The 12,657-nt window shown below is 38.1% G+C and overlaps 1 protein-coding gene across 4 annotated transcripts in view; it reads right to left on the reverse strand.

Moving 5' to 3' along the window:
- RBMS1 (RNA binding motif single stranded interacting protein 1) overlaps positions 1 to 12,657 on the reverse strand; it is a 151,304-nt gene that overhangs the window by 66,620 nt on the left and 72,027 nt on the right. For all 4 annotated transcript variants that reach the window (XM_051787674.1, XM_051787673.1, XM_051787675.1 and 1 more), the window contains exon 2: positions 4,825 to 5,000. In XM_051787674.1, the coding sequence (XP_051643634.1) occupies positions 4,825 to 5,000 (176 nt within the window). The remainder of the gene's footprint in view (positions 1 to 4,824; positions 5,001 to 12,657) is intronic.

Raw genomic sequence — 12,657 nt, forward strand, 5'->3', positions numbered from 1 at the left:
ACTGCTAACTCCCTGCTACAGTAAATGTTTGAGCTCCAGTTCACCACTTTTCAGACCTAAGTGCTTTTGAAGGAGATGGGAAATGGCAACATGGGGAGAGGTCACAATTACACAGCAAGCAAAGAACATGGAAACATTAATATGCTAATGGACGTCACTTGACTTAATGAAAATATGTGTTTTATTAAGAGCAGGGAATTGAAACAATTTTTAGGTGACTGTGCCTCAAAACAGGGAAACATTAGAGTATGTAACTTCAAAAAACAGAAGTTCTTCTGCTGTGGAAACAAAGCTGTATAGCACGTCTGGCTCAAGTTTTTCAAGAAAACCATTAGCCTGGCAGTTGTTTTAGCTATGCCTGTGTTCATAATGCTGAATATTTAGAAAAGAACCCTTAAAATACTCTCTAAACAGGACATAATTTCACAATGCAAAGGCAACCACTGCAAGCTTCCAATCATTCTGGCACAGAACAATGGGCTGTCATGGCAATCCTATATTTTTTTACCTTACAAGCAGCTGCTTTTCTGGTTGTAATCCCACTAAAAATGCACATTATAATCATCATGGTTAGGCTTCGTGAATGAAGATTTGGGAAGGCTCTATCCACATTTGCTACAGGCATGCTGGTAGCTTATGAGGCCAATACGAGATAGTGCTGGTGGCTTATGAGGCCAATAATAATACAGTGATAATTTAAGGGGGAAGACCAACTACGTGAAACTGTCCAGAGCAAAAAGCAATTTCAAAAATATCATATAGATTACAAACAGTTTGATACAAGCAGCACAGTGTGAGCAAACAGCCAGGAAGGGAGAATACGAAAGGGTGGGCTGGCGTTGCAATTTATGCTGAACTTAATAAAGGAGACCTGGGTTAAGGCTCAAAGCCTGAAATCTCACCCTGGGACAGGAGACTGTCAGGAGGATGAAGGGTCTGCTGCATCATCCTCATGTAATGATGTAAATGTCACAAAAGGAGGTCTCTGAAGAAATTCAGCATTACAGAGATACCATGCTGCACGCTAGCAAGTAAATCATAAGTAAGATGGTGGAAAGCACAGGGCTTTGGAACCATGTGGCTTCAGCATAAAGGTCATCCTCAGCAAAGCATAGCGCTTAGTGAGGGTCTGGAAAGCACCTAGAAAACATGCCAAAGCAAGTTACAAACTCCTGACTGAATCTGCTAAGACTCAATCGCGTTAAGTCCCTAATCAGATAAGCAGGCTCAACAATTTCAGTGAATAACTGGAATGGATTTATTCTTGTATCTTCAGATGCAGATATTAAATGAGTTAAAAGAAATTACTATTCAAGAATCACAAAATAAGAAAGCACAATTAAAGTCTAAATAATATATTCATAAACCCAACACAACAGCTGAAGGAAGCATATAAGGTATTGATAGCCACACTAGGAGAAGTGAGAACAATTACGCATGGCTGAGACTACCCCTGCTTCAACAATCCTGTCAAACCAGCTCTTCATGACAGAGGCTTGGTCAGTGCAGCAGATCTCATGCAATGGCACTATATAGTTGTGAAAAGAAACCACACAGCAGTCAGGCAGCTTCCTACAGGCTTCCCCAAACCATGCTCATTGGCTACTTTCCTTTGCTCTTGTCCCTCTATTTAGCTGATCGCTCTTGTCTGGCCTCCCACAGAAAAGACATTGTCTGTGGGCCATTACATCAGTTGCTTTGCCTACTCCTACATACCTGATGGAAAGCTCTTATGGCCAGGACTGACTCACCTTGTGTCCCCCCAACACTCCTCTGGTTCTGGGTTGACTGTTACAACATCCTTATGACAAACGTAATACCTACTTTACTATTCCCCACACTTCTGCCTCTGGCACAACTGATATGAAGAAATTTGTTTTCCCAACACAGAACTGGAGTAGCAGGCTTAGGTTTGAGTGGACTGTTAAGAAACATGGCAGCTTCATTTCCCACACAAAACCCAATAATATTGTCTGAAAAATAGTTATGCTCCAAAGTAAACCCTCACAACAAAAACATAATCTCCTCTTTTCATCTTGGAAAAGAGGAAAAAAGCTTCAGCTAATAGAAAAACAGAAAGAACCAATCAGATGAAGGTGGAGACAGATTTGTAGAGATATATACTGGCAAACTGTGCTCTTGCCAGGAAAATACTTTTCCACAAAGCTGATGAACATTTGCTAACTGTGTTCATAAATACTGCACAGCTGTGCTACTACAGGAGAGCATGCCCAACACTTCCATAACTTGATAAGAGGTTTCTCTAGTGATTCACCAAAAATAATTAAACAAAATTAAAACATAGCCAAAATTAGCACTGCTAGTTGTCATGAGCAAGAACTAAAGCAAATATCGACAAAAGCAAATAAAAGTCACAGTATAATATGATCCCCCACAAAAGAATTCTGTAGATTATTTTACCTTGTATTCTAATGGATTCTATCAAAAGCAATATTTCTCTACAATAACCATCCCTGAAAATAACTTTTTGTGTATGATACAAGTCCAGGATGATCAGAGGGAAAAATCTCTGCAGATGAGATGTTTCTGGTATTTGCAGTAACAATGATGTTTTTCATCCATTATTTCCTCAACCCACAGGTGTTTCTCTGCCTTGTCTGACATTGGTCAAAAGATACAAAACAAGTCAGTGACCTTTTTCTGTACCTCCACTGAAAGCTGCTTTTTGCCAGCTAGCAAGATCATTTCTACAACATGCAGAGCAGCCTTTCTATCCATTCTTAGCATCAAGCACTCCAGCAGACACCCTCTAAGGACAGCAAGATCCACTCTACATGGGGGAAAGAAGCTAAAATTACTCTGAAGCCTCCCAGTAAAATATTAGGCATTTGGAAACAGCTAATGAAAATATTTCAGAGACCTGGAGTAAACACCAGTTTCTTTACTGATTTTAGCGTGCCCAAGATTTTATTCTCCATTTATTTTGTATTGTCTCAGCTTAAACAATGAACATGGCAGGTTCACTTTTAAGAATATCTTGCCCTCTATGTCCTAAAAGTTTAGGCAGATTTGTAGGAAGGGAACGGTTAGCATCTGAAACTTTCCATGATCTACAAAAGCGGATTACTGAGCTTCTGTGAACAGGGTGCTGTCACTTCTATCTTACTGTTGCACCGAGTTAGGTGCTAAGGGACTGTGTTGGCCAACACTAAAATTTCTGGACATCTCAGTTCCTCATCAGAAACGGAGAATTTTGAGACAGGGCTTCCCTTCCTCTCAAGTAAGATTCTTAGGAGAGAAATATCTCACAGGAACAAATGCCATAACCTTCCAAGACTAAGTTTACATCAGAATTAACAGTTTCATGGCTGCAGTTCTTGTCTGTTCTTTATACAATTCACGCTATTCCAACTACAATTATATATTGAATAGCAACAACAAAATTAGAATCTTTGGCTATCCAAGAAGAAGAGGACCAGTTACAGCAAAGTATTGAACGTACTTTTTTCTAGGCTGTTCATACATTGATGATATCTGAGACTGTGGAAACCAAAATGTCTTCAGAAAGATTAAGGAGCTATAGTAACCACTGCACAAATAGTAGTTACTGGGTGGTTCCAGTGCAAAATAACCTCCCAGCTCTGTCCTAACATAACATGAGTGCACAGGCCAAGGTTACTTCATCAGTACAAATGACAAAAACGGGAAGGAAAAATCCACTTCTGTAAAACATGCATTTGCAACTAAAATTCTTCTATATAAATTAGGTATCAGATATTTTGCAATATTAAAAAACAAAGGTACTCTATATAAGCTGAAATCAAAGATTTACTAGGCGTTCCTAGCAATTTTTCTTAGTTGTGTTGCGCTCTTGGAGATGTATGCTTGTACGTTGCTAGTTATTTATCTGCTAAATGGAACATAATAAATGGAATATAATTATTTTAAGAATCTCAGATAGTAGCATTATATAAAATTTTAATGACTGTCCACTCATTCAAGATAGAATTTGATATTTTCTTACATGTAGTATTGAAAACTTAGCTAATTACTTCTGATTTCAAAATAATCCAGAAAGTGCACTATGAATTTCAGAAGTACTAAGAATTTTAAAAGTTCAGTAAAACATTTATGAAAGGCAATTTTAAACAGTTTATAAACAACGTAACTGCACAGTCTCTTGACGTATGACCCACATTTGAAAGTAACTAAGAGGCATGTGCTGCCGTAAAAATTAAAAAATAAAACCAGTAACTCACACAAGCAAAAAAATCTCATGTTAACAACATTGCCTGAAAACCTTATGCTAGGCCAAGACTACCCAGAATTCCAGCCACTAGAGAGGATTCTTACATGGATCAAAAAGTCATAAAAATAATTGTACAGTAATGTACAGCCAAAAATTAGTCTGAAACTAGGATAAGCCTTCAAATGCACACTTTAATTTACAGTGATGCAGAACAATTACTTGAGGAGTTTATATCAACAGATTTATCTTAGCAGTGAATAGAGAAGAACCTCTCTGCAGGTTCTTAAAAGCAAGTTTCATGTTTAGATATTAATTTTAATTTATCTCTCATTTCAACAGCATCAGGCAGCAATATCAGTAATCACAGTTTTTGTGAAAGTAATGGTTTGATTCAGTTCACCGCTGTATTTCTACTTTCTTTGCTTTTCCAAAGTGCCAAACAATCTTTTCCTCATGATTGCCAAGGAAGTTGAAACTTGCCACCATACCACAGCACGAGGTTGGTTGTTCATGAATCTGTTTTTCTTCCCTCATAATCCAAACACTCGTTTTGTATACCTACTATAGGTTTTTAAGGTATGACATTATAATTTACATTTAAACATAGTACTTACGGTTGGCATAATTTTACCAGGTCCTGGTCAGTGGTGTTTGGAGGCAGTGCTCTGATGTAAAGGTTAGTTTTACTTAATTGATCCCATCCTGAGTTGCTGCTGCTACTACTGTTGTTATTACTGCTGGTGGTGCTGGGACTAGGAGGAGCCATTGGGTGGGCTGGTACAATGGACTGCTGCAAAGGAAAAAGCATGTTAGAGTAAACTATAGATAGCAATCACAGCATGCACATCACATCAGCTCAGTCTACAGTAGCCTGTTTACCATTTGGAGCTCTGTGTTAAATCTGTTTGTAATTACTCATGGATTTTAAAGACAACTGCTTTCACACCACATTTGGGACAGGATTCACAGGCACATTCTAATATACCCAACCACCATTTAATGCATGCTTACTGCATGACACAGGGTCAAATTATACATAACCTCCACTGAATATTACTCATAGGATTTTATCACTCTTTATTGTGTTATCTGATGTGAAAATGAAAGAGGAGATATTGTTCCTCTTGGCTCCAGCAGGTATAAAGTTTATATCACTATGATTGTTTCGCATGTCAAATTGTGGCAGACGCAAAGACCATGCTCTTTCCTTAATCTATCCAAAAATACAAAAATAATTAGAAGCCTCTTTTCTATCTCTTCTGGTTTTTAGTACTTCACACAATACTGCTATTTTTTTTTTTAAGATATAGTCCTTAAGCACAGATAGCTTAAGGACCAGACTTTAAATTAATTGAGTGCCTCGGCAGAACTTTCATACTGCCACCAATTCTCCACATTTGTGGATTACTTCAAGACTGTCAAGAAAAAGATTCTATATAATGTTAAAAAAATTCAAGTTTCAAAAGGAGAAAAGCACATAAGTACTTCTACCTAGTCCTCAAGGTATCTAATGCTATCGCTCTTAAAATCTTATGACCCTAACAGAACATAAAAACATCCTAGAGAAAATCTGCAGTAGAGCAATCATTTGCATTAACAACAGTATAGCAAGATACTGTACAGAAAGTACTATGAACAGGTCTGTGGTGTTGTAAGAGAGGAACACTTTAACAAAACACTAAGAGAACTACCGTTGCCAGTAAATGTCTTGTGACTAGATGGTTTTCACTGCTGAACTGGTTGCATGTGGTCCCTTTCCTGCAAAAGCTTGAGCTTCCATGGCTCAAGAAGCTCATAAACTGTCCTGTGAACTGCAGAGGAAAGGCATGGTAGAGGGGAAAAATTTAAAGTGTAATATATAGTGAGATGTCAGCATAGGCTCACTTGTTCCTGCCCTGGTACCACCCTCTTCTTTGGATTAGTACAAACAATTGTACAGCCACAGACCAAACCAAAAAATCATCTTCCCTGATCTGGTACACCACATGTGGCTTTGTACTACGCAAAAGCTTTGGCTGTCACAAGGCAAGGAACAGGAATGTAAAGAGAGAGAGGAAAGCATTAGAGTTCACCTCTGCTTAAAGCACCCATGAAACTACACCCTTAAAAAGAAAAGTGACATTATTTTGGACATAACTTCAGGAAATTGGAATGAAATTGTGAGGGGGGAAAAAAGTACAAAGGCATGCCTTATATCAGATATTTTATGATAATTATGTGTTTCTTTTTTGTGTTTCCCTAGGAAGGTTTCAAAAATCTTCCAATTTGGCATATTGCAAAGTTTATTATGCAGCTATAATGGCCTGGAACAGCCAACTGCAAAACTTGCTATAAAATCAACATTAATAAGTAGTAACACTGTTGTTCCCTAATTTAATTGAATTGAAAATTACCAAAAAGAATTAAATACACTCCATAATCATGTAATATTTCAAAACTGAATATCAATATTTCATTTGCATAAGGTTAGAGATTTTTGTATTTTGTTTGGTTTTAATAAAGATTTTTAGAAACATCAAATCTCTTCCAAAATATTTATATTTGGAATTGAAGCACTGATCTAGAATTTCTTCCAGGGGAAAAGATTAAATGCTCTCTTCCAAGATTGCAATGGAAACACTGACATATTTTAACTACAGCAGCACAAGTCAGACTGTTAGACCACTCTGCTTCCACTAACACCAGGCAACTACTTTTGGGGTTACAAGCAGTGCAAAATGACAGAGCAATTAGTTTCAAAACATTTTCACAACAAACAGAACAAACTTAGTCTGGTACAATGATATTCTTTTCAAAAGCCTTCAGTGGAGTTCTCAAAATGCAAACAGCGATCAAACGTACAACTACTCTGTTCACGATTTCGAAATGTACACTTGCCTCGAGCACACATGTACAGCTGGCATATAACTCCACACACATGTACCCATCTTCATCTAAACTGGTAATTACAACTGAAGGCTAAGAGCCTCAGTTAAGTTTTTCAGTAGCTTTGGTTTGGTTTTGCTTTTACTTCTTACGATGTTTTTCTCTTAAAATCTTTGGTTTTCTATGTTATGAAGAACTGGAGTTTTGTTAAATCTTGTCACCAGTTGGCCAAGGGCAGGAGAGGAAAATGTGTGTCTGTGTGTAGAGAGAGCAGGAATCCTAACTCTGTCTGTCTGTAACACATAAACACTCTGTTCTGAGAAATTTAAGCTTTTATTTAAACATGAAGACGTTCTAGTGCTAGTGGTCACATCCAAACATGATGAGAATGTAAATGGGACCACAGTTGTCTTCCTAAGTTTACAGACAGAAGATTTTTCACTGCTTCCACAGAGACTCATACCTTTACAAGCCTTAAAGGCTTTACAAAACACAGATGCTGGGCATACTGCAGCTCTCAAAGCCTGCAACCCAGTGACAGACAGACAGCCATTAAAGGGCCAGTGACAGCTTAAAGCCATACAACTTAAACATGTTTTTTACATTAAAACTTAATTTTAAAACCTGAATCATTCTTTCCGCTCTGTTCTTCATCGATGACTACTTGTAAAAACTAAATTATAGAGGTCCCTCTGTTGTTCAAAGGGGCTTATTTTTCCAGTTGCTATTGCTGCAAAGGGCTGGTTGGCAGCACAGTCACAGTGGAGCCTCCTACACTGACAGCGCACGCCAAGAGAAGAGTTTTTCTGCTGGCGTAGTTGCATCACCTCTCCAAACAACACCAGCTAAGCTGATAAAAGCTCTCTTCTGCCGGCACAGCTGCATCCACACGTGGGCTTTTGCCAACATATTGATGTCAGTGAGGATGTACAACTTTTTTCCACACCCCTGGCTGATACAGTGCTCGCTGGCAAGACGTTCTGCAGTGGAGACCTGGCCAAAGTTTGGGGCTATTTGTTAAGAAACAGCTTTCACAAACATTAACTGAAAACTTTGCCTAAAAGCTGAAATCAAATTTGAAAAGTTTTGTTTTATAAACTGTAGTCTCTGTTGCAAATCCACATCAAAAAGCTGTTCTTAAGTTTTTGTCATATGGATCTCACAACAATTTGCAATATTGTAACATAAACAAAAACACATTCATTAATTTTTCTTTTAAATCATTGCATCTTAAATTAAAACACTGAACACAAGGATAGGAGAAATAAATATAAGCAAGAGACCATTATTTCTTGTGACAATATTCCTGTTCACAAGAAATACCATTGTCACACTGGTTTGCCATTTCCTCCTTCGTTTTCACTCCCAAAGGTAATTAGAGATCATTCTTTCTACACAGCAGTTTCCTTTCTGTCACCTTCAACAAACATTAAGCAAAAAAGGCCAGTGACAGAATAATCATCCCATCTGCTCTCTGCTGTATGATCACCCTATCCCATTCTGGAGCCAGCTGTGAGGAGCTTCCAACACCCTTGCCTGATCTCTGAAGGACCTTCCCTCCAGTCCTCCCCACAGCACCACTGCAGCAGTGGGAAAACCACAGGTACTTGTTAGAAAAACAAAAAGCTCACTGGTTGAACAGTCCCCACGAAGTGCCTTAAAATAAGAAGAATTGTCTGTCCGAGTTTTCTTTTCTATATAAAACTCAAATGGGACTAATTGCCAGTACTGAAAAACGACTGGAGAATATACTCATACGAACCATTCCTGTCTTTCTTATAAACCACTCTATGCTTAAGGACTGGAAATGAGTCAGAGTAGAATTTTGTCTGCCAAAGAGGAGAAGAGTCTCTTTGCTGTCAACAGGAAAAAAACCACACCAAACCAAAATGCAATAACCCCAAGAAATTCTTTTGACCTGGGGGTTGAGATACTGACCGTTGCTGCCTTCAGACTACAGAAGTCCAAGGAAGTTTCAACAAGCAGAAGATAACTTGGATAACAACTGTCCCAAAACAGAGCATGATCATTATGGTAGCAATCCATTTAAGTCTCTAATTTCATGTTAGAGACTGTGTATGAAGAGCAGGTATATAGAGCATGCTGGCATTTAATTATGAGTGTCTTCACTCAGCTAAAATTCCTGATGGGAAAAGTACCGTGACTTTTAACAACAGAGTTAGTTCTTGCAAATCTGCTCTAAATTCAAACCATAAATTGCGGCATACATTAACTACCAGATTTAGCCATCATCTCATAATATTAAAATCTTGTCGCTAGGGTTTTCCTAGCTTTTTTCAGGTGACTAAGCTACAACTACCTGCTTACCCTGCCTGGTTTAGCCTAACCTCTCTGATTTCCCTAAATAGTATTTTGAAACAGAACCTTCAGTAACTGGCAGTGACATAAAAATTACCATACATTTTTCATGAATGTGTTCAACAGTGATAAAAAAGTATTAAACTACACAAATCTGGACTTTTTTAAAATTAAATTGGGGGTTGTTTTATTTATTTATTAATTACCTAACACAGAGCTTTACCTGTACAATGAAAGCAAGGGCTCAGGAGAACAAAAGATGCCATACCTTGTGAAGCAAGACACTGACACATTTCGTGCACAGCTTAGGAAAACGAAATTGTTTGGAATTATATCACGTCCCTAGCAGAAAGAAGAACTTCAAGTGTTTAACAGAAATGACTGTTCACTGATGAATACAGTTGCTTTATCACCTTTTTTTAGATAAGGAGACACTAAACCTTGATCACCTAGTCTAAGACAGCAAACCGACGGCTGCAGCAGAGATGCCATTTTGAGTGTCTTGCACTATTTTATTTCATGGTTTTCCTCATCATGCCTGAAATGTAATGGCAAGCAAAACCGAATTTCTGGAGGCCTCTCCAAGTCTAATTCTCAATGGACAAGAGTCAACCAGTAGAAACCGAAATATCTGCTGCTGCTGCATTCACATCTCCTGCCTTAGGGTAGGTTCTACAACTGCTGTTCTTCAGTCTGTCAGCACTTGTCACAGGAAGATTCAGTAAGTCAGATGCTTTCTAAGCATTTTCAGGATGATAGCAGTATAAAGAATATCTCAGGAGCTCCAGACTCCTGTTGAAAAACTCCTCAGGCAAGAAAAACCCTGAGACCTGCCCCCCTTTTCACCTTTAAAACACCAACCTTGACTTCTCTTTGTATGGGTAAAGAATATGATCTCCCAGTGACACTGTAAGAGTCAATAGGACTACTCCAGCAAGGGTTGGTTTCCTGCACAAGACTGAAACCATGGATATTGTGTTCTGTGATCATACAGAGATATTTGCATACCCAGGATCCGAGCTTATTCTATCTTCCTTTAGATGGTGATGATGGGTGTTACTGCTCCAGCCACAGGAAGCAGAAGCAATTAGGTTCTGGGAAGATGGAGGACCCTGTAGGTGGAGGCTGGCATTGTAGAGACTCTTTCTGTTACAAAACATCACAGACAGCCCAGGAACACCTGGAGATATAGCCCTGGATTTCTCAAAAAAAAAAGTTGTCTAAATATTCCATATCTTGGCATGAAAGAACTATACCCAAAATACTACAGCTGTAATTACAGTAATGATGGACTGCAATAAATAGGTGGAAAATTAAGTACTGAAGTTAAAAAAATAAATCACACTGAACAGGGAAGCCGCCTCACTTTGAATTTTATTCCTTAACACATAAGTTTTAAGAGGAGCTTTGAAGACAAAAATAGAGGGTTATGCCCTTTTACTTGCCTGTGTGTTACAGCCAAGTCCTATGAAAACTACTTTTCTAAATACGGTCTTCTCCATACTAAAAGGAAACAAAAGAAAATAAAACCTATAGGTGGATATCACCATGATTCTATGAAAATAAAATTTAGAGAAAGTTATTTTCACTCTTTTTTTTTTTAGTTAACATTCTCTTTCTTCACAAACCCATTGTGTTTCAACTAATTTGAACCAACTTGCCATTAAAGACGAGAAATGTTTCTGACTAAATACAAGAAAGCTGTCAATGTCTTTTTTTTGAGCCATTTAAGAAGCCCTTCCTTGAAATACAGAAATGCATGAACGAGTAGATGCTTCTCTCAGCTTCCTTTTTAAAAGAACTTCATGAAGAGTGGCTCTATCAGTAATGAAACAAGACAAAATCTAGCATAAGCCCTTAGTCATGGTTCCAATGTTCCCAACAATTTCACCTCTAGATTATTCTGACTATAACCCAAGTTGTCTCCCCACTGAGCTATTTTGCTTCCTTTCCTCAGATTCTACAGTAAAGTAGCAGGACTAAACTTGTTCTCACCAGAAAACAACAATTACTAACAACAGAAAGTACAGAAGTAAACCTTCCCAGCTTGTTACAAAATGTCAGGTTTTCATTTTTTTAAAGAAAATGGAACCAATGTTATTTAAATGACACATATTAAAGCTTAATGCAACAGCAATCTTCTGTTAGTAATGAAACAAAGCTCAAAATCTATTTCCTTTTCATGAAGACACTTGAAAAAGTGTGAGCATAATCCTGGTCACATTGAAGTATATAACAAAACCCACACTGATGCTTCTGAACAAATTTTTTTCTCCGAGAATAGGGTGTGGGGGTTTTTTCATTATTATTACTAAAATAAAATACCTTTCTAATTTGGAGATGGTCAAAGAGGTGGTAACAACAGAGCAAGCAACAAATGCAAGAAGTTCCTTCTGGTTCAGGTAGCTCTTCTAGAGTCAAAAGTTCCCAGGAACTCACCTACTCTATCAACTTTATCCCCTGTCAGGGATTTTCAAATTGTGCCACTGATCAATTCCCCCAGTCCAAAGACAAATAAAACGTGCTGGATACACAAAACTAGCCACACCACAGCACAAAAGGTATCACAAAGGAGAGCAAGGGGAGTGCTGAACTGGGCTACATCCTATTACTTTGCATAAGTTATGAATCCTTTTCCCTTCTAGCCGCTCATCGTGAATCCCAGCATCGCTCTTCCCTCTCAGTTTTATACCTGGATTTCCTGGACAATCCCCTGAAACAATACATTGGTCCCGTGCCCTAGCCATGACTGAATTATAGACACATCTAAAGTAAAATATTTGAGTTCTAGTTTCTGAAATTTGAACAAGTTGCAGCAATACAACAGCTAGTCCACATTAAAAGAATCTATAAAGAAAGTAAAGATGCTGAAATATCTGAAGAAAGACAACATGGTACTAAGATCTACCAGACAGACAAAAAAGCATGTACATGTTTTTGTGGTTAGCCCTTCATGAAGCAATAGACACAAAAGAATTCACTGCCAACTTCCTTCTTGACTCTAGTAAACACACAGGCCTATTTCCTTCAGTGAAACCAGCCAAGGTTTTTGCTCAGGATCCAGAAAGCAAAGGGTACTGAATATTTAGACTGTCAAAGTTTTTGTTCCAGCCTGAGGATTCAAATTACAAATAAAAGAAAACACATCTATTTTTGGAGAGTCTTAACTTGTATACTAATGGTTTATGCCAGCCCCTGAAAGGTAGCAAGACCAACACGACACTGAATACAAATAATAACAAAATTCCTCCCTTGCATTACAC

The sequence above is a fragment of the Manacus candei genome, unplaced genomic scaffold, assembly GCF_025592945.1.
Source record: "Manacus candei isolate 608988 ecotype Guabito, Panama unplaced genomic scaffold, ASM2559294v1 h1tg000023l, whole genome shotgun sequence".
NCBI classification, from domain to species: Eukaryota; Metazoa; Chordata; class Aves; order Passeriformes; family Pipridae; genus Manacus; species Manacus candei.